Below are 23,390 nucleotides of genomic sequence, written 5' to 3' on the forward strand. Positions count from 1 at the left end.
TCATTTTAACATATTTAACTATCTGTACTGTTCAGTAGTTTACATTTTCGCATCAATGACTTCTTCTTTGATAGTTTAGTGATGCATTAGTCTTTAGTTTGTCCTGAAGTGAATCTTCCCACTGCTCTTAACTCCTCTTTGGTTTCCTAGCATGCTTTGCACATTTGTGCTTTTCTGCACAGTTGCTCAGTGATGTTGAGATCCAGGAAAACTGAGGGACGTAAACACAACTATCACAAATTTTGGAAGCAGAATAATTCAATTAATATTTTTAAATTAATATTTTGTTATGTAGAATATACTTAAAAAACTCTGCAGCTTCTTCAGGGAAGTAGTAAATACAAAAAAAACAACAACAAAAAAACAAAACAACGATCTAACATTTTCTGCAAGAACTTGTGAAAAATTTGTATTCCAATTAATGAATGTCTTTTAATTTTCCATTTCCTGGTTGATTCCACCTGTTTGTTAATTAGTATTTGATGTTTTTGCTGGTGCCTTATGCTGGAATCTTAACCCTGTGTTTATTGGTGAGTCCTCTGTGGTTGTTTTTACCTCATAAAGTGCTGCCAATTTAGTGAATTTTCAGGCCCCTTTAGTGAAAAAAAAACCAACCAAACAAACAAAGCAACTGGCAACAAATCGAGGGACTTTTTGGATTGCTGGTTAACATGTAGTCAGTCAGTATGTCATACTCGTTCCAATGTCTGACAAAAAATGTGCAAATGAGAAGGGTTTTATTGGACATTCGGCTATATTATATTAACATTACAGTATGTGAGCGGAGATTAGGAGCATGACGTCATCTAGCGACACTTAGTGACTTTTTGAGCAGGCTTTAGCTAATTTCCATTGAAAATAGTTAGCAACACTAACATCATATTTACATATTTTTAAATTAATTTTAGTAATTTTTTTATAAACGCTGCTTTTTGGTCTGCCACAAGGTTGAGTTTAGCAGAGTTTAGAACTTTAAACTATTTATACAAATTAGTATGCACGATTTTTCCATTTGTATTGAATACATGGATGGCATACTGCGTTTTCCAGAAAAAAAAAAGTATCCAATATATAGTATAGTATATAATATCCAATCAGAGCATTGGATATATCACTACAGGGAAGAAAAGAGACTATCACAACTTCCGTTTCATGCTGTCTTTATCCTGGATGAAATAACCATTTATTCTCGAGATAACCGGTTAGCACTTCTTCAACTAAATGCACAACAAAGTGAAGTCATGTAACAAGGTAGCATAGCACATATATCCTAGAATGCAGTGTATCTGACTTGACTTTCCATTTCCAGTGTGACGAATGAATCTTTGTGGCTCATTATTTAATCAGACTTCAAAATAGAGTACTGCATACTGCGCAGTAGCTATATACTGCGTTCTTTTCCATGAAACAGTATGTAATATACAAACTTTTTAAACTGTGCTATGCTACCTTGTTACATGACTTCACTTTGTTGTGCATTTAGTTGAAGAAGTGCTAACCGGTTATCTCGAGAATAAATGGTTATTTCATCCAGGATAAAGACAGCATGAAACGGAAGTTGTGATAGTCTCTTTTCTTCCCTGTAGTGATATATCCAAGTGAAACAGCTTCTCGAACAAGAAAAAATGTAGGGCGGGACTTGATTTTGTCCACTGGGAATTGATTGGGTCATTGGAATGTTGTCTGCTATTGCTGCGATCTCGTGTTTATAATACATACGGCAATATTCCATATAAAAATAGGAATTGTCAATTTTGATTTTGCCATGACTTATTGATCATCTTTTTTTTTTTTTTTTTTTTTTACAGCATAGAGGGTTAAGCACATTGCATTGTGGGATACATTTCCATACAGTAATGCGTATTTTGCACCTTAAAAGATGCAAAACTTGGTGCAGTTCCAGCATTTAATTAAATAGGCCATGTTAACCAGCCAAACCATGACCCTTTAATAAACTGAAGCTAATTAATAAACCAGAAGCAGGTGATCTGAACATTATCAACATAAAACAGTGTTGCAGCAGGTGGACATTTAGCGGAGTCTTTGTGGTGAAGTGGCTGTTGTCTTCACGATGAGATGCCTTTGTAGTTTATCTCCTTTTTCAGTCACAAGCCAGCTGTTAGCAAAGACATATCTAGCGTCTCTAGCTGAATCATCAGGTCACGAAGCATGATTCATCATTTTTTGGCTCATGGGCTGCATGAGAGGCCTGAGTGCACTTTTTCTTTAAAGGGTCAGTATTTTACCCTGTTGTAGTTTATATTTCCCTCAAGTACACTAATAATGTTAGTCGAAGAATTCAACTTTACATGACAGATTTCAAGTTTTGAGCGACTGTAAAATCTTATTGCTGAGCTTAATAATTTGTTAACACTCATTTGCAGCTGACACAGTGAAACATTAGTTGCACATACGAGCCCATTAGAGGTGTGGGGACTCAATTCAACAGGAACATTTTAATTTGATGTTCTCAGAGCAGGTCAAACCATTTTATTTTTGACATTCATTTTCAAGCTTGTTTTCCCTGTTTTTTCTTTAAACAGCTATGAGGTTTGTCTGCACGACTAGTCGAAAAAATGATCTTAAGGAAGCTCTGTTTAATTAAAAGTTTTGGGTTCACCTGACCCTGATCGGATGAATTTAAGCAATGTTTACATAAGACACACGTTATCTGCAGAAAGTAAAATGTTCATTTCCCCAATATTAATGTATTTAAGTGTTCTTTGGAGTATCGTAAGATGTTTTGATCTTTTTTCCCCTCCTTCTTAGAGACTGAAACAAGTATTTTTTTTTCTTCAGAACAAGGAAAGCTACTTTATGAATCATTTCCATATTACGACTGTAAAATCTTATTGCTGAGCTTAATAATTTGTTTGCTCTCAGAACAATTTTGGAAACAAAATGTTTTCTTTATAAAATCATGCTTAGCCTATTTATTTCTCCCTCAGTATAAATGAGTCAGTAGTACACACACAGTAGTACAAACCATATTTAATTTTGTGTTTATTATGGTTTTACTGCTAAAATCATTATTAAGCCTGTAGTAAAACCATGGTTATTTTTGTAGTTACTATGGTTGTACTGCTAAATCATAGTTAAACCATGGTCACTTACTGTAGTAAAACCATGGTTCATTTTCTCAAGGGGTCGCTAAGATTGAGAATGCTAATACTAATGCTAATGAATAGCTTTTTTTCCCAGTGCAACTGCAGTAGTTGTACAAATAATCATTTTAATCGTTTTCTCTATTCTATGAGTTGAATTATATAAAATATTAGTTGTGGTTTTCAAGCAAGTAAACTGTTTCTATTGAAGCATTAATCTTTATTGAGTGCATTACAAGAGGGAAAAAGATTTAATCCATCGCTTTAATGATCTTCTGTCAGGCGGTCCCATCTGTGCAGTGTTATTGCCTGCAAATGAATGGGGTTTTGGAGCAGGGTTGAGTAAAGACAGATTACAGAAGATTTGACTGTCTAGTTTGATTTATTTTCTGTCCTTTAAGAAGGACAGAAAATTGGAAATGCGTCTTTCTAGGTCTAGTTCTATGAACGCAATTGAGCTGCACAACTTCTGTTTCACACTTTATTGTGTCTGAATTAGTATGAAGTATGAATAAGTATGAATTCTCTGTGTTGCTGCTAGGGATGCTATAGTGGGCATTAGCGTAAACTGCCTTCAACTGTCTGTTGTCTCTTTCAGGTCCGGTATTATTGCCACAGTAAACCAAAAGTTTAAAGATAATTTTGCTGTGGAAGTTAAAGTTAGCAATGTATAGCTAACAGTAGTAGCCAAAAATAGCTATTTTTAACTACTGCCATAGTACAGCAAAATATTTGAGAGTGTCTTTCTTGGCAAAGTTGAAGTAAAGCAACGTTTTGAAGAGAATTTTGCTGTGGAGGTTAAAGTGTGCAAAGTATAGCTACAGTAAAGCTATTAGCTAACATAGCAGAGAATAGCTAATTTAAACTACTGACATAGTAAAGAAACAGTCTGAAGAGAATCTTGCTGAACATGTTAGCCAAGTATAGCTAACAATGTAGTCAAGTATAGCTAATTTCAACTACTGCCATAGTATAGCAAAAGCTTGAAGAAAATTTTACTGCACAAGTTAAAGTTTGCAAAGTATAGCTAATAGTATCGCCAAGAATAACTCACCTTGCTGAACAAGTTGGCCAAATACAGCTAATTTCAACTACTGTCTACTGCTTCCTTGATTATTGAGGTTTCATCTCTTAATTACGATAATTATGGTGTGAACGCAGCATAAGCTCATTGTTTTGGTTCAGGAGAAACTGTAAAAGGCGGCAACTGTTTGCGGCGCTCAGTGACTGTCTGTCTACAACTCTGCATAGCCTCATTGAACGTGCTGATGACGTGTGATGTCTGCGCTAGCAGGGAGCGCGAAGATATGGAAATATGCATGTTGACAGGACCGAATACATTGATTGGATGAACACATTTTCGGTCCTGAGACTTCCACAGAAGATGTAGTATATTTTTTAATATTTAGACCACTTCTATTATTGTTTGCTATCAGGATGTTAAGAGAGTTTCAACCAGTATAACAAAAAGTGTTAATGAAAAAAATTGCTTACCCTACCTTTAATATCGTTTTCACCCTGATATTGTGCATTTTCTTTGCAAATTGTCTTATATGAATAACACTCATTTGCAGCTGACACAGTGAAACATTAGTTGCACATACGAGCCCATTAGAGGTGTGGGGACTCAATTCAACAGGAACATTTTAATTTGATGTTCTCAGAGCAGGTCAAACCATTTTATTTTTGACATTCATTTTCAAGCTTGTTTTCCCTGTTTTTTCTTTAAACAGCTATGAGGTTTGTCTGCACGACTAGTCGAAAAAATGATCTTAAGGAAGCTCTGTTTAATTAAAAGTTTTGGGTTCACCTGACCCTGATCGGATGAATTTAAGCAATGTTTACATAAGACATACGTTATCTGTAGAAAGTAAAATGTTCATTTCCCCAATATTAATGTATTTAAGTGTTCTTTGGAGTATCGTAAGATGTTTTGATCTTTTTTCCCCTCCTTCTTAGAGACTGAAACAAGTATTTTTTTTTCTTCAGAACAAGGAAAGCTACTTTATGAATCATTTCCATATTACTCTAACAGATCATAGTGTACATACACCAATTTGCACATTCAACTGCTAGTATTTAATCTTCCAGTAATATGTTTTCACAGTCTGCCCTGTGGTTTTATTTGACGTGCCCCTTGATGTTAAATTTTAATTTAGAAACAAAAACAGTGTTTGTCTAATTATCCATTGTTTTAGCAGCTTGTATTTGTCTTATAAATCGGGCTTTTTGTGTTTTGTGCAGTTAAATTGCGACCACAGAGTTGAACTGCAGGTTACCACTGTGTTTATTTTTAGCTGTAATTGTGAATGTTAAATGAAAGGCGGACTTACACAGCCTGAGGAGATTAGACTGGGAGTTGTTAAAAAAATTATTTTCATGTTTGCCATGCAGTGTCGTAAATTGGTTTGCTGGAAACGTTTCCTCCTGAGGGCCTGCAACAGAAAACTCATTTTAGTGTTTTGTTTTCTTGTTGTAAATGAATCCGTATATTTCCAAAAGAATATGGAGTTACTAACATTTGCCTTGAGCCAATTCTCTAGGTATTTGCAGGGGTTAAGAAGCACTTAAATGCTAAATGTATGCAAATTGAGTCTAAATGATTCATGTGGGACTGAAGATGTTAAATGATAAATGAGGTAACGAAGGGACAGTTGTGTTAGGAATAAATGTTAAGGGTCTGCTGTGATAATATTTCAACTTGGCCCTTCAGTTTGTGTGTGTGTGTGTGTGTGTGTGTGTGTGTGTGTGAGATACAGTTTCATTGTCATGGTGGTTTAATTTTAATGTATGTAATATTCAATCACTATTTTTCCCAGTTAAATGGTACCTTGTGTAGGTGAAATGTGGTTTAAACAAGTTCAAGAATAAAAAGTAGTTTGATTCGTCAAATCATTTTTGTATAATATGAGCTAATATGATTTCATATATTTGCAGCTTGCAGCTATTTATTTTTACTTTATTTAATTTACGTATTTTTATTAAATGTTTTAATTAAATTGATTTATTTGTATTTAATTTTTAATATTGTATCTAAATTATTATTATTTATTTTCATTTGTTTTTGTTGTTGTTATTTTATTTAAATGATTTGATTTTATTATTTGTTAAATAAGAGACCGGCATCTATTAATTCACTTAAATATTTAGCTTTTTATATTTTTACCTTGTATGTAGTTGGTTATTTGTATGTAGTATGTATTCAAAATAATAATGTATTTCAGTACAGTTAGACAGACATTGGTTTCCTTTATGTATAGTTTGTAAAGAAAATATCCTGTCAGGACTTGTTCTTAGCTCATGTGTGTGTGTGTGTTTTTTTTTTTGTGTGTGTGTGTGTGTTTTTTTGTGCACATATGTGGGCTCTTATCGCAGCAGGTGGTGTTTTACTGTGTGTGAGTTTTTACAGCGTCAAGAAACTATTTTTTAAAGAATATATCAAAGATGTTTGGTAGCACTTCCTGTGTTGTTCAATCAGATCTTTTCAATAGGTGGCGTGGATTAACCAGTCTGCTGTATAAGCAGTCATATTTTTATTTGTTTTGCTAAAGTTGTAAGAGACAACTTTTGTCTTATTAGTTTTAGTAACTCATTTGTCTTTTTTTTTCTGTCAGTATTGCTTCAGCTTTCATTCATTTAACATCTGGTCCATATGCAGATACTGTAGTCTGAATGAAAGAGACGGTTCTAGGACTTCCTGTTCCCTTTCAGGACAGTGAAGCAAACCGCAAAATGCATAAAAATCCAGTACATGATGTTAAGGCAGTGGATGTGAAACTGGCTCTCTTTATCTTAGGCCTAACTCCCTTATGCAGGGTCATCCCTGGGCATGCCGAAAGGTTTCTCTTTGGTAAATAGAGCTTCTTGTTGACAACTATGTTGGCGAGTCAGCATTAACCATAAATGTATGTCATTCCTTAAGACTGGATGTAGATGGCAATAGGTGTGTTCGACATCGGCTGCGGCTGGATGTAACCGATCGGCGAGAGTTGCCGCTTGCAGTCGTGGAGGAGCTGAAAACGGAGACGTGATGTCGGATACTTTCTGCCTCCTGTAGTGACGCTTGAGCTGCGTTTGCATACTTTATTACAGATGAAGTAAAATAAATGCAATCTTTGTCAAATACACAGATGTTTAAAAGACATTTTTATTCAATACTTGATGTACTGCTTACAGCGTCTGTTTGTACAAAAATAAAGTTCAACATAAGCCTATACTATTTAAATAGAAATGAAGTGGGTCTATGTTTTTATCGGTATTGTTTTTGATAAACATGAGACATGACACAATATAACATCGCGACTACATGAAAAGAGCTTTTACTGTTATAAAAATACAGAATTTTGAGCATTAGTGTAACTGAAGGTGTGAGAATAAACACGAAACACACATGATTTTTGTCATGTGGTGAATCCGGCCAATCGTGGAACAGCTGTGTCGTCATCAGAGCTCGTGCAGCCGCTCTGGAGAAGCTGCGCCGGCTGACTCAGCCGACTGCTCTCGAATCACTCTCGCGGTACTTTGATGCCATACGTCACAGTCACGTGACATCGGTGCTGTCTCAAGTCGGACAAAATTTCTACCCGGCGTGCACTGCTTCAAGTCAGCCGCCGATCGGTCTGTGCAGCGCTGCATGAAGTCGAACAAGCCTAATAAGACGTGGTGGGATGCTGTATATGAACATTACAATTAGGGCTGTCTGTTTTACATGTTAATTTGGTGAAATTAGTTATGAAAAAAAAAAACATGTTAAAACGATTAACCCAACCCCAGCTCAGACCTGCACTTCACCTTGCATTGCAGTTTTTTAGTGACGAACATGAGTGACAAATGACTGAATTCGTGATGAAGTCTATTAGAATGCAGTTATATTCCCCTAAAATTCAAGATATTAGGGAAAAATGCCCCTGTATGGGTTTTTGTCTTATATTTGTATAATATAATATAGTTAGGCAATATCACACGAGCTCTCTGAGCAACACACAGCAGTATTCCAGTAATGAATCAGCTGTTTGAATGAATCGGTTAAATGAATGAATGATGACTCGCTCATTAAAACAGTAATTTGCCTCCACCTACTGGCGGTTTTAGTTTCAATTTTTTTTTTCATTACATTTTTTAAAAATAATTTCATATTTCAGTACTCCTTTTTAAAACCCATTAATAACCCATAAGTGCGTTCATGCTACCACTCTGAGCTGCATTAAACAGTCTGTGCAAATATACCTATACAGTAAATATCACCTCAGATGCAGTTTCTGTCGAAAAAAATAGTTAGATTAAACATTTTTAATTACAATAATATTGTATTATTTTGTTTGGTTTATATCTTGCAGCTTTAGTCATTATTTTATTGTTGTTGACTGACATTACAGCGAGACAAAAACAGTGACTGTATTTGCATCAAGCCTTCAGAGTTGACAATTTGTATAGTTGTCCTTTTTGTGTATGAGTGAATGAATGAATGAATGAATGAATGAATTGTGTGGGTTACATGAACAGAAGCCCTTGACAAAAGAATCATTGGATAAAATTGTTCATCTTTATAAACAGACTATACAAACAGCAATCTATGCATTTATAATTCTCTGGTGAATGTTTTATGATCAGCCATTTCTAATTCTATTTGTCCTTATCAGGCAAAACAATGTTTTTAATTTACATGCACTTTTACTGAAACTATAGAAAAACACAATTGTAAGTAGTGTTGGGGAAAGTTACTTTTAAAAGTAATGCACTACAATATTGTGTTACTCTCTAAATAAGTAATTAATTGCATTAGTTATTTTTTATGGAATGTAATGCGTTACGTTACTTTTGCGCTACTTTTTCTCATCTGGGCTGGGCTGTTTGTTTTTACAGCAACAAAAAGTTATATTTTTGGCATATGTAAAGGCCCTTTCACACCAAAGTAAAATGAATAAGACTCAGACTGAAGGAAATGCAAATTCACGCCTGTACAGTAAAGGGCACAACTCAAACAAGCCTTTCAGCTGTTCTCCCATTCTGAAGAATAGGACGCAGGAGAAGAAGTAAGTAAATAAATAAATGTATGCTCACATTTAGTCTAGAACTAGTCTACACTGTAAAAAAAATCCCTGTAACATTCATTTACGGTAAAAAACCAGCTGTGGTTGCCAGAACTTTACTGTAAAAAATACGGTAGCAACGTTTTTGGTTTTACTGGACAGCACTTAGTTTACTGTCTATTTTACAGTTAAAAACCGTATAATTTAAAGGTTTATATTGTAATAATTACGGTTCATAACTGTTTATTTAAACGTATTTTTTATTAACTGATATAATGTTAATTTACCAACCTAATGAAGTACTAATATCTGTTTTGTACCTTTGTAGTACACTGACAACCACCAAACACAGTGGTGATGAGAGTCACATGATGAATCAGAGTTCATCACAAGCAGATTTTCCACAAGTTGAGAAGGATAATACTAATATATAGAAGGTGCACACAGTGTCATTCACACAAACACTAAACACCATCACGGTAACATGAAATGAAATTTTAAAAATGCAATAAACATTAATTTAACAACATTAGATGTAACATAGAACCCTAATGTACATAACTGATTAGAAAAAACTAAGAAAAACTGAGAAGAAATGTGAATGTGATACATCAAATGTGAAGTGTCACGCAGGGAGTTGTGGGAATGTCAATTTACGATTTTTCACTATAAATTATACAACGACTTGTTATTTTTTACTTCCAAAAACTATAAATTTAACAGCATTTTACCATATAATTACATTAAATATACCATTAGATCTATTACAGTTATTCACCGTATATAGTACGGAAACTTTCTGTAAACCAATTAACTGTTTTTCACTGTAGCATTTTTACAGTCTTTTACTGTTAAAATCACAGTCATTTTTTAGAGTGTAGAATAACCATCATGTTTACACCATGCACACAACACCTCTGCACTTATTCCCGATTTCTCTCAACATGGGGACAGAAGAGGTGTCAGTCAAAATAAATGGGAAATAGGGCTGAACGATTTTGGAAAATAATCTAATTGCGATTATTTTTACCAATATTGCGATTGCGATTTAATATGCGATTATTTTTTAAGCTCTTTGTCTTCTGTATTATTCAACAAAGACAAGCAATAAATCATTGTAGGGGTGGGAATCTTTAGGCACCTCACGATTCGATTCGAGTTGCAGTCCGATTTCAAAATGATTCTTGATCTTTTTTCTTATTGATTAGTCTATTAATAAAACTTTTTTATTATTTAATTACATAATATTATGTAATTATAAGTACATTTTAAAATAATTACACATTAAAAAATTTAATTAAAACAATTGCATGTTAATAATTTTAAATAAATATAAGACAGGGCTTAGATTAAGCCAGGATTAGGCCTTAGTTTAATTAGGACATCTAGTAGCTTTTATAAACATTACTGCTGTGCATCTTGAGACAAAACAATGGCACTCATATATTTTAGGACATGTCAATGCAAGCTGTATTCATTTAAAACAGCACAAACATTTATTTTAGTCTGGGACTAGCTTAACCCTTGTCTGTGAAACCGGGGGAAAAGCTAGTAAATAATAAAAAGGGGAAAAAAGAAAAGGTGGAGAAAAAAAAAACATATTACAAGTAGGCCTAATAAACAAATAGTGCTTTTAGTATTTAAGAGTATCTGAACATTTTCCTTTCAAGAGCTGTGATTTTTCGCTTTCTCAGCTTTACTGTTGTTGATTATGAGCGGGAGATCTAATAAGCTGCATTCACACTAATGCACAGATCTCTTTTGAAATATAAGATGTGGTTTGTCCTGTCTGTTTGATCCCTTAAGACATAACTGACTGTGTTTACATTCATTTCGCGTCATAAAAGCATTTTGAGATGCTCCCATATTTGGGACCACTAAACGGAATCGCGCGCGTCAGCATTTGAAATTGACCTAACTACTTAACTGAGGCAGCGTTCGTACAATATTTGAAAGGGAAATACCGGCGGACGAGACGACACACCTGCAAGCGTAAGCAAAGCACGCATTTCTCACAGTGCACATTCGTTTCAACCTTTCCAAACTTTATTAAAGATTATTTTGTGGATGGTTCGAGTGGTGTGTGTGTGTGTGTGTGTGTGTGTGAGAAAGAGAGAGAGCAATTGGAAGCAAGCAGAATAAGTTTCTAAAGCACACGCAGCGCCATCGCGCATCTGTGGTTAAAAACTAAGCTCAGAATCGTTAGAGAGAGAATCTTTTCTGCCATCTCTATTGTATAGTATGAACAACACAATATTAGATAGATTAAACATAAACTGTGCTTTTCTGTAGGACAGGCATATGCGTAGCGTGCCAAGTTGATGCTTCCTCTGCAGACTGCTTTACTCTCGCGTGTCACGTGACGTGTAATCGCAGCCTTTGCGGTTAAAAAAATCGCATTTTGTCAAATCGCGACATTATCGCAAATGCGATTAATCATTCAGCCCTAATGGGAAAACAAAGTAACTCAGATATTTTGTTGTAAATTTAAAAGTAATGCGTTACTTTACTAGTTACTTGAAAAAAGTAATCTGATTACTCGCAAGTAACTCGCATTACTTGTAATGCATTACCCCCAACACTGATTGTAAATCAGTAGAAATTACTGCTTCTATAATATATTTTTACTAAAACATGCAATTTACTAATTCGTTCCCTCGATTTATAAATTGTGCGCATGATTTAGCAAATCGAGGGAACAAATTAGTAAATTGTGCACACGATTTATAAATCAAGGGAACGAATTAGTAAACTGAGCGAATTAGTAAATTTCATCAAAAATATCTTAAAGGGTTAATTCACCCAAAAATGAAAATAATGTCATTACTTACTCGCCCTCATGCCGTTCCACACCCGTAAGACCTTCATTCATCTTCAGAACACAAATTAAGATATTTTTGTTGAAATCCGATGGCTCAGTGAGGCCTCCATAGCCAGCAATGACATTTCCTCTCTCAAGATCCATTAATGTACTAAAAACATGTTTAAATCAGTTCATGTGAGTACAGTGGTTCAATATTAATATTATAAAGTGACGAGAATATTTTTGGTGCGCCAAAAAAAACAAAAATAACAACTTATATAGTGATGGCCGATTTCAAAACACTGCTTCATGAAGCTTCGGAGCGTTATGAATCAGCGTGTTGAATCAGCGGTTCGGAGCGCCAAAGTCACGTGATTTCAGCAGTTTGGCGGTTTGACACGCGATCTGAATCATGATTCGATACGTTGATTCATAACGCTCCGAAGCTTCATGAAGCAGTGTTTTGAAATCGGCCATCACTATATAAGTATAAGAATATATAAGAATTAAGTTCCCAAGATATTTTCAAATGATATATATATATTTTTTTTTTTTTATCGGCATTTTTTATAGTTAAAGAAGGGATTTGGGCTGATAGGATTATAACTACAAGGTACACACCTATTGTCTAAATTGAATTTATCACATATTCCTCTTAACCTGTAGGTCAATAGCTTTAAGGTTACGGCCCACCTTTATGTGGAACCACAGTATGGAACAGGCAGCTTTTCGGCACACCGATTACTCCAAGCTGCAGCTACCCACACTTGAAAATTGCTGCGAGGTGCAGGATTTTGAACCAATAAGTGTTAGTGGTGGGCAGAGCTTCACAGCATGACACGACACCAAAGGGAAGAATGGAATCGCTTTTGGCTTTGACACGTCTGGTAGATTTTATCATACAGAATGCAAAGATGTTTATGATGATATTTTGCTTTATTTGGGTTTGACATCAGTTTGAGTGCGCTGGAAATTCACCCTGTGTTTACTTTAGGTTACAACGCCGTCTTCTGGCAGAATTTAGCTAGTGCGTATAAGGAGCAGAGATGTTGTTTAGTCAAGATCAGTCTCCCTTAACACATTCAAAGTACATCTTAAATTTGGAGCAGAATTTATTTTATTTCTGTGTTTTTAATAATGTTTAATGTAAATAATGTTTAATGTTTTTTTTTTTTTTTTTTTTTTTAAATTTGCACAAATAGAATAATTACTAAATAAAGGAATGCAGAATATCGGATTAAAATAATTTTATTATTTCCATATTTTGTATTACAACATTTATTATCTTTAGGTATTTTACTTTTTACTATTTTATTTATTTATTTATTTTGGTATTTTATCTTATAAATCATGTTTTTTTATGCTTATAAATCATGGTTTTATTAATTGCAAGTTTATTCCTTCAATAAGATCTGTGGTTTACAGTGAAGATGTTTTCATTTTTAACAGCTGATTGTTTTGATTGTCTGTTGCAAATATGAAAATGCTGATATCTCTGTGCTTTGTTACAGGTTGCAAAACACTGTAAGGCTTGCACAGAAAAGGAGGTAAACATACAGGTGGGTTTCACGTGTTTATACAACTTCACATGCAAAATATAGCAAATATTTTATAGCAAATATTGCAAATTCTGCTGCTCAGATTACCTGGTTTCTATACTTTGCATTTGTTGGTAAGTTGGGTGAAGGAAGGGAATCATGTTTATGGCTGTATATCAATTATCAACTGTGGCTGCGTTTTAGTGAATATCCACAAGAGGGAGGCAGAGGGTTGCTAATCGAGTTTGTAGGTACACTGACTTCACCTTTGCTCTCGTTCGGCCTTAAAATGTGTCTGTGGATGCTGAAGGTAAATGCTGAAGGTCCTTGCAATTACAGTCAAATAATTCAGTCTTTGATGTGTATATGAAAACAAAGAGCATTAAAAGCTAAAATAAATTTAAATAAAGCTAAATGATAAATTGTTGTTGTTATTATTATTATTATTACTATTAGTAGTAGTAGTAGTAGTATGTAAAAAGTGTATTTAATTTAAATTTATTTCATTTTAATTAAAAAAAACAACAACATTTTTTTATAATCACCCCAGCTTGGTTAAATTTAAAATATTTACTGAATATTTATTGAATAATGGTATGAAAATATATTTTAATTTTTATTTTAATTAAATTTAATGAAAATAAATTAAATAATATTCTGTGGTAACACTTTACAATAAGGTCTCATTTAACATCGGTTAATGTATTAACTAACATTAACTAACCTTGAACAATACATTTGTTACTTGTTTGCTCATGTTAGTTCAGTGCATTAACTAATGTTAACAAGATTTTAATAATGTATTAGTACATGTTGAAATTAACATTAACAAAGATTAATAAATGCTGTATAAGTGCAGTTCATTATTAGTTCATGTTAACTAATGTTAACTAATGAACCTTATTGTAAAGTGTTACCTTTTTTTTTAATTAATTTTATAATGAAATTGATAAAATACAATAACTTTTTCATGTATTTAAAATTAAATGTAAATAAGTTATTTATTATTATTATTATTATTAATGTAAAAAGTGTATTTAATTTACATTTACTTAATTTTAATGAAAAATGTCATTTTAAATGTAAGTATTTTTTTAATCACCCCAGCTTGGTTAAATTAAGATATTTACTGAAGATTTATTGAATAATGGTCTGAAAAGAACATTTTTTTTTTTTTTTTTATTTAATGACAAATAAATTCAATACTAATTTTCATTAATTTTATGATAAAATTGATAAATACAATTTTAAATAAAATATTATATTTTATTATCGTATTATCATAATAAATAATATTAATTAAAAATTAAATGTAAATCATAAATTTTGTAATATTTAATATGTAAAAATTGTTTCATTATTTTTTTATTTCAATAAAATATAATTTAAATATAATTCTTTTAAAAGTTAACTTTGTATTTAATCTTAAATTAATTAAAAATGTGACTATTAATAATAAAAATAGGCACATAACAGGTCCTTCTGTTCAAGGTAAATGGTGTTGTGTAAGCTTCTGACTAAGGAAAAAAGCTGAAACCTGCTCATTTCAGACGTCTGACATGAGGGAGTGACTAGTAGAGTTCACAGCAGGTCCATCCCACCATCAGCCCTATAACAGTCCCGTCAGCCCTCCCTCTCCACAGCACATCACTCCTGCTCTCCTCCTCCCTCTCGCTCCCTCCGCCTCACCCCTCACTCCCGCTGAAGTTGACTCCAGAGAGACAGAGATCGTGTGATTTGCGTATAACGCTATGGCTCAGTGTCAGAGCTGCTCTCAAAGCATGGGCGCGTATTACTGCCTCGTTCGCAGGAGGTACAAGAGAAGACGCAAAAAACGATCCGAACGCAAAGGTAAACTGTTTGTCTTTCCACATAAAGGCTAAATCACTTTGAAGCGCTCTGGATCAAAGTTCTTAAATGTAAATATTTGCAAATGTTTACTGTAAACATTTGACTCGTTTTTTTTATTTTGTTTTGTTTGATTTGTTTCAACTACATACAAAAGTCGTTTAAATGTCTGTTTATTTTGTGATGAGTAGATTTCTGTTTGTGTGAATTGTGTTAGTATTAGTATTGTTTGTGTCACTTTTATGTGCGATTTTGATATAGTTAAACGAGTTTCACGGTCATGGAAAATCTGACAATATTTAGAAATTTTAAAATGGAGTTTTGCAAGGCTGGAAAAGCAATAATATAATCTTTTTTTTTCTCTTGATTATAAAAAAGTTTGTGCTAAGTCATTGTGCAGCGAACATATTTATTTAGAGTTAAGTGAACTTGATTTTTGGTTGTACAGTAAATTGTCACGTTTGTTATTATTTCCGATACTTTATATCGGCATCAATAACAATGCAAATAAAAGTGAAACGTGGTTCCAACTGGCATGAAAAATTAATAAATTTAAAAATGTAAATTTCTGTTTAATTAAAAGTAATAATTTCTATAGTACGATTTTAATAATAATAAATACATGTTTTTAAGTTACGCTCGGCTCTTAAACATTTAATCCACCATAAATTGTTCTTTGTGAGCATAAAATGACTTAAAAATCCAGTAATGTACTAATGGAAAAAGCCATTGAAATTCAATGGACAAAAGTTGTTTGCAGAAGTTCAAAATACTGTTGTTGCGGTCAGTTACAATATCGAATCTCAGACTGACTTTGCTGTCTGATTCTGTACTTTACAAGGTAATTCTTGTGTTATTTCTACCTGGTGTGTTTTAGCTGTCAACCATTTTTTCATCTGTGCCTTGCCCTTAGACGAGGTTCGTAAAAGCTCATGTACTGTTTCTCTCTCTCTCTCTCTCTCTCTCCTTGAGACTGTCGTGTCAGTGCTGAAGGCAGCAGATAGCAGGTTCAATTCAGACAGCTCCTCATGTGTGAAGTTTAATCCGTCTCATTAGAACGGCCACTTCACGCTGCTAATCTCTCACCATGGTTACGCCGCCAATCCAGTCCAGTGCAGCTGCGAGTCGAAAGATGAGCAATTGAGTTAGAATTAAGATAAAAGATAACCTTTTAATTCCCTCTCACTTCCACAGATATGTGATGCTTTGATGGATGGGCGTCCTCCCTGAGATATTAATAAGCAATTGTTTTAGTATAAAACAAACTTTCCCTTTTGATATGATCTTGCCTTTGTTCCCATAATCCCCTTCACAATGGCAATGACTTCTTTGGTTTTGATAGTAGCTGAAATGATTGGAATCACAAGCAGTTTTATGTATTGATTCATTTGAACGATTCCAGTTCCCTAATGATTCTGATAATGATTCTTTTAGTATTTTTTAGGGAGAAAGAATGTGGAAATGGTTATTCTTATTGCATTTACAACACTCAGAAGCTTGAATTTCAATATTTTTTTTTTTTCAGTTTTGAAATTTTCCAGCTCTAAAGGCAAATTGAATTGATAAAGTGTGATGATGATTTTTGCAAAACGAAATTATGTGCTCACATTTATTGTATATAGAAATCCAAAAATGTTAGCAACAACAAAAAAAATGTGACTAAATATTTTATTACTCATTTTATTTTACTCATTTCTATTACTTTATTATTTAGATTTGTGAATTGCCATTTTTACTGAAACTGGATTTCTTTGGAAAACGCTGCTTACATATTTTTTGAAAATCAATGACTGCTGTCTATGAATAATTCTGCAGGGGTAATAATCCTAAAGCAAGGATTGCAGAAATTCTGGCTTAACCTGGGTGAAAATACACACACACACACACACACACACACACACACACACACACACACACACACACACACACAAAAACGAACGGGACGTTATTTCCTTTTGGGTGCCTGGTTGAAAATATTGAATTTTTAACAGAAATGGGGCACAGCAAATTAGATAAACATGGTTACTTAAGCGTTTCTACACCCTGTGCCATCGTCTCTCATGCTCAAACATGGAGATAAAAAAACCCATTTCCTCTAGACCAAGTGTAGTGGAGTGAAGTCCTGGGGGATGGACTGTGAGTTTAATCTACTGGAGGGGGGAATAAATTCAGCATTAGCTCAAGCGGTTCAGGTTTGACCAGCCGAAACCAAGACCGTGTCCAGTCCACCTGTCTCCTCCTCTCACTTTCACCCTCTCTCCCCCTTTTCCCTTCTGATGGACTGTGCGATAGACCCGTCTCCGTGGCATGTGGTCTGTTCTGGAGCTTTGCTGATAAAGTGTGTTATCTATCCCACCTGTTCTCATCCGTAACATCAGTGGCACCTGTGTTTGCTCCTTTAGTCACTCTGTGCATTGAGGATAATGGTGACTTTTCACTTTTTTAGAAGTTCACTTCTGGTTTACCCAAAAATAAAAAGTTAAATTGTTTACTCGCCTTCATGGCATTCCAAACCTGTATGACAAGCTTTCTTTTGTAGAACACAAATGAAGATATTTCAAACAATGTTTCAACTGTTTTTGTTCATATAATGTAAGTCAGTGGGGTCCAAAACACACACATAGGACCCCATTGACTTGTATGGAGAAAAATAAACATTTTTCGAAATGTTTTCTTTTGTGTTCCACATAAAAAAGAACATCATGCAGGTTTGGAATGACATGAGTGTGACTAAATGAATTTCTTTTCCTTTTTTCAGGTAAATGTAAGAGTGAATTTTATTAGATATTATACATTGTAAACTGAAAAATGCAAATGCCTTGTGTCTTAGTATGTCTGACTCCATTTTTCTAGCTCTTTCTATCTCATTGTTGGCGTTTATGTTTCACTGGATGTGCGGTAAATGATGAAATCGCTTGATTGGCTTTACGAATTGACACGCAGCCCTGCCGCTGCCCGCCGAGTCCCTATGGAGTCGGCACTAAACGAATGCTGTCATAAAAATTTTACAGGTCCTGCGGTGAAGACATGGCAATACTGGCAGATGCTAATTGTCTGAAAGATGGCAAGCTTTATTTGATGACCTGCAGTTATCATTGTAAACTCTGAGTTCATAGAGCCAAGCTGACATATATTGGACGCTACATTTTTTGCTGCCTTACCAGTAATGTTGTTAAATTTATATTTTTATATATATATATATATATATATAAGTATAATATATTTCATTGCTTAAAGGGTTAGTTCACCCAAAAATGAAATTTCTGTCATTAATTACTCACCCTCATGTCGTCCCAAACCCGTAAGACCTTCGTTCATCTTCAGAACACAAATTAAGATATTGTTGATGAAATCCGAGGGTTTCTGAACCACACATAGGCAGCAACGACATTGCACCTTTTGAGGTCCAGAAAGGTACTAAAGACATTGTTAAAACCATCAACACGACTACAGTGGTTCAACCTTAATATTATGAAGCGATGAGAATAACAAAAATGCGCAAAAACAAAACAAAAATAACGACTTTATTCAACAAATTTGTCTGTCCTCTGTCATACTGCTGTGCTATTTTCGTTGCAGAGCTTCAGTGTTTATGTCTGAACGCGGGCTCAGTTTTGGTCGGCTCTGTTCATGTGAGCAGCATGACACATGCATGTGATACTGACGCAGGAGCCGGCCAATACTGAGCCACCGTTTGGACGTAAACACTGAAGCTTTGCAACGAAAATAGCATAGCAGTATGACGGGACAGACAAATTTGTTAATTAATGTCTTTTTTTTTTTTCCGCACAAAAAGTATTCTTGTCACGTCACAATATTAAGGTTGAACCACTACAGTCACGTCAAATTTTTAAACAATATCTTTAGTACCTTTGTGGACCTTGAAAATGTCGGTTAAATTGCTGTCTGTGGACGAGTCATATATCGGATTTCATCAAAAATATCTTAATTTGTGATCCGAAGATGAACAAAGGTCTTACGGGTTTGGGACGACGTGAGGGTGAGTACTTAATGACAGAAATTTCATTTTTGGGTGAACTAACCCTTTAATTTGTATGTATATTATATAGTAACTCGAAATTTCATTTGGATAGTTGGATATTGGTCTGTCACTAATATATCTATTTTTGCTTCCACAGGGATCATCAGCAAGACAATGAATGAAGGTAGGTAAGATGTACTGTGTTTATTAAAAACATATGTTCAGTTTTCATGTGTTTTAAACTAATCTCCTTAAAGTAGATCTTTTTAATGTGTAAAATCTTGCATGTTAAATTTGATGCACTTTATTGTTTAAAGAAGCTCTGGCCATAAAGCAGCTCTTTAAGTGCATAACAAATTTCTAAAGGCCGCTTTCTGAGACGTCAAAGCGTCTGTGCAAATTTTTTCAGTGACCTAATAAAATTGTAAAATATCTTTTAGGGTTGAATTGAAGTTTCTACTCAAGGAAACACTTTTCACCTAATTTCGGCCTCACCAAATGGAAAAACAATGATGTTTTCAAACAGGTTTTATTAAAGGATTAGTTCACTTTCAAATGAAAATTACCCCAAGCTTTATTCACCCTCAAGCTAGACTAGGTGTATATGACTTTCTTTTTTCTGATGAACACAATCAGACATATATTAATAAATATCCTGACGCATCCGAGGTTTATAATGGCAGTGAGCAGGACCAACGAGTATGAGCTGAAGAAAGTGCTTTCATCCACATCCATCCATCATAAACGTACTCCACACGGCTGTCCGCCAGACCGCCTTCCGTATTCAACTTAAGAAAAAAACGGAATGGAAGTGTAAAACTCTCACAGTTTTTCTGTTCAGAAGGCCTTTATTAACCCCCCGGAGCAGTGTAAAGTATGTTTATGATGGATGGAAACACTTTCTTGAGCTTCATACTCATTGATCCTCATTCACTGCCATTATAAAGCTCAGATGTGTCAGGATATTTATTAATATATCTCCGATCGTGTTCATCAGAAAGAAGAAAGTCATATACACCTAGGATGGCCTGAGAGTGAGTAAAGCTTGGGGTAATTTTCTTTTGAAAGTGAACCTTTAACATTATACCTCTCTGCCATTGGTCAGATAGCCACACCCCAAACTGACACCATTGGTTGAGCCAAAACAGACCATTATTTGGTGCAGAATAATGGACAGCTGGGTAGAAGGAGTTGGCATTTCTATTTGGTGATGCTTGCCTTCACATTTAATCCAAATTAGTTGTGGACCGTAATACCTTATAGGCTGACTCCAAAAGTTTTCTTTACTTTTGCTGACACATGGAGAGAATCAGGCCAAGTGTCTTTCTCTATCTGCACAGGAACAGAGTGCAAGTCTGTTCACACTCCAACACACATACATTTCTCTGTCCTGATCTCTCTTTCTATCCCTTTCTGCATTTCTTCAGCTCTCCCTTTTGGTCTCTCTCACTCCCATAGTGTTTCCTGATGAGCTGGAGGGTCGTAGAGCAGAGCTATTGCTCGCGTTCAGGCTGCGTCTTATGATCGTACATCTACCCTTCACTCAGAAAGACCTGCTGTGCATTTAAAGCCGGCTGCTCTCCGTGGTCCTGAATTCATCTTTCTTAGCTCGCAGCTCTCCATGGTGCTGAACAAGTGGCATTTAATGCACCGTCCCGTGCTGTTTTAAAGCACCAAATGCAGTTTCCAACATGCTAAAAGTGTCTGCGATGCCATTTCAACTCAAAAATGCCTTTCACTAATAGCTGATATCTTAAACGCTCCGTTAAGAGAACCAAATTTGTTGTTTTTAACTTTAAGAACGATGAAGTTTTAAAAGTTCAGTTTTAGAGTCACAAGCAAGTTTAGAGATTACTTCATACAGTTTGACTTCAATTTGACTGAAAGCAAGAAGAAAAATTGTGGTAAAAGTGAGAAATATAAGATGAAAACAGTCCTGTGAGGTTGATTTGTGTGCGTGTTCTCGTTTATAAAAACAGATGTTGAATGGTGAGTGATGTCGGCTAATTCATCGACACCACTAATGTGCCAGGCGTCACGCTGTGAGAAATGCTTCCTATTATTCCACGGGCTTTCATTTTCACGAGGGTTGCCACAGCTAACACTTCTTTTATGGCATTTTACCGTCGTCAACATCAATTGGTGATCGCCTTCAACGAGCAGGTGCACTTATCTCAGAGTGAAATGTGGACAGATTTCGCATTCAGAATATGTGTTTTTATCCAACACCAGACACCTTATTTTCCAGTTCTTGCATGTATAATGGTTTCTAAGAGGAAGGTCTTTTGATTTCGTGTTTGTTCACCTAAAACATTTTCTCAGCTCAGTCCGGCATCAAATGGGACATTTCAGAAAGATTGAAAACTTGAGATGACAGGAAATAAAATGGTGTTTATGTCTTGAGTGTCGGTATATCGCCTTTAAAAAGCTTCTGTTGAAGTGCCTGCACACGTCACTCGCTTTAATAGCTTTCGTGATTTATCGAGCTTCTCAGCCGTGTTTATCACGGAGTCTCTTATCGACTGTATCCACTTCACTCAACCCCTTCAAAGACTCATACTGACGGCCGTATCCTCATTCAAGCCTATCCGTACAGACGCTTCCATATCTCCCTGCCTTTGGATTCAGTTATTTTGTTTTTGCCAATATTTGTTTCAAAAGATTTCATAAATGTTGGTACAGCGGTGTGGCGAAGCTTGTGAATGAATGTTCTCTTCATTTGAGAGAAAAGTGATTGTAAAATATCTTATGCTATTCATTTTTCTGTTTTGATGCCGCTACTAACCGGTATGACCTCAGGTTTTTTAATCGTTAGTATTTAGATCCAATAAACAGAGAACTGTTCCTCCCCAACAGACGTCTCTTTCTTCTGAACTTGTTTCTTGCCTCAGCTCGAGTGCTAAAAGTGACTGTTTTCTCAAAGCGTGCTCTGCCTGTCTCTTTCCCTGATTCATTAGGGGAATGTTAGCATTTAATTGGGCAATAATTGCACCTGCACATTAGTTGTCTCCCGTCATTAAAGCTGGTTAATTAGCCTCATTAAGGGAGCAGGCGGAGGGTGTAAGTGGGAACAGATGACTTCAGTAAGCAGAAATCATGATCAGAGATGAATTTTAAATGTCCTTCCTTTCGTTTCTCTGCAATAGGAGCCGGTGGGCGGCCCCGGGGCCAGCAGAAGTTCTGCAGTCTGGATGTGGATGATGAGAAACACATGAGTGAGTGTTTTGTCATTTTTCTTTATACCTCCATCCCTCTGGAAATTCATATGTGGATAACGAAATACTTTTGAGTTTCAACAATGTTCTGATTTTGCGTTATTGAAAGATTTGCGTAGAGTGACAATTTTTTTGGCATGCACAAACTAAATTTGTTTGTAAGTGGAAGATGTATATTTAACGTTTTAAAAACCAAGCAAACTTATTTCACAAAAATGGTTGACACGCACACAAGTACCGTCCCACTTTACTTAACATACACATACATTATATATAGTGAAATAAAATACAGCGCGTGTGGCCGCATGTGCGTGTGCAATTGAAGAGTGTGCATTACGAGTATAATGTCTGACAGGACAGGAAAGTTCATTTTTCTGAGCTGAGACTGAGAGACTTTTTATTTTGTAACAAGTTGTGAAAATAACGTTAGAATAATGACACTGACATATATCCTGACAAGGTCTCATCTGATCGCAGATACTATCAGGACAAAGTGTTTTCTCAGGCACTCTTTACTTAAAGGGTTAGTTCACCCAAAAATGAAAATTCTGTCATTAATTACTCACCCTCATGTCGTTCCACACCTGTAAGACCTTCGTTCATCTTCGGAACACAAATTAAGATGTTTTTGGTCAAATCCGATGGCTCAGTGAGGCCTGCATTGCCAGCAAGATAATTAACACTTTCAATGCCCAGAAAGCTACTAAAGACGTATTTAAAACAGTTCGTGTGACTACAGTGGTTCAACCTTAATGTTATGAAGCGACGAGAATACTTTTTGCACGCCAAAAAACAAAATAACGACTTTATTCAACAATATCTAGTGATGGGCGATTTCAAAACACTGCTTCATGAAGCTTTGAAACTTTAC

General features: G+C 35.0%; 1 protein-coding gene across 2 annotated transcripts in view; it reads left to right on the forward strand.

The window, feature by feature from the left end:
• The window catches only part of adarb1a (adenosine deaminase RNA specific B1a), a 41,589-nt gene that overhangs the window by 2,394 nt on the left and 15,805 nt on the right, over positions 1-23,390 (forward strand). The window contains exons 2-4 of one of the 2 annotated variants that reach the window (XM_051910793.1): positions 13,448-13,495; positions 19,462-19,488; positions 22,451-22,519. In XM_051910793.1, coding sequence (XP_051766753.1) covers positions 19,479-19,488; positions 22,451-22,519 — 79 coding nt within the window. In that variant the 5' untranslated portion in view covers positions 13,448-13,495; positions 19,462-19,478. Of the gene's footprint in view, positions 1-13,447; positions 13,496-15,138; positions 15,326-19,461; positions 19,489-22,450; positions 22,520-23,390 lie in introns of those variants that run through there. The other variant, XM_051910792.1, reaches the window with a different exon arrangement.

This window comes from Ctenopharyngodon idella, chromosome 10 (assembly GCF_019924925.1).
Source record: "Ctenopharyngodon idella isolate HZGC_01 chromosome 10, HZGC01, whole genome shotgun sequence".
In the NCBI taxonomy this organism is placed as follows: Eukaryota; Metazoa; Chordata; class Actinopteri; order Cypriniformes; family Xenocyprididae; genus Ctenopharyngodon; species Ctenopharyngodon idella.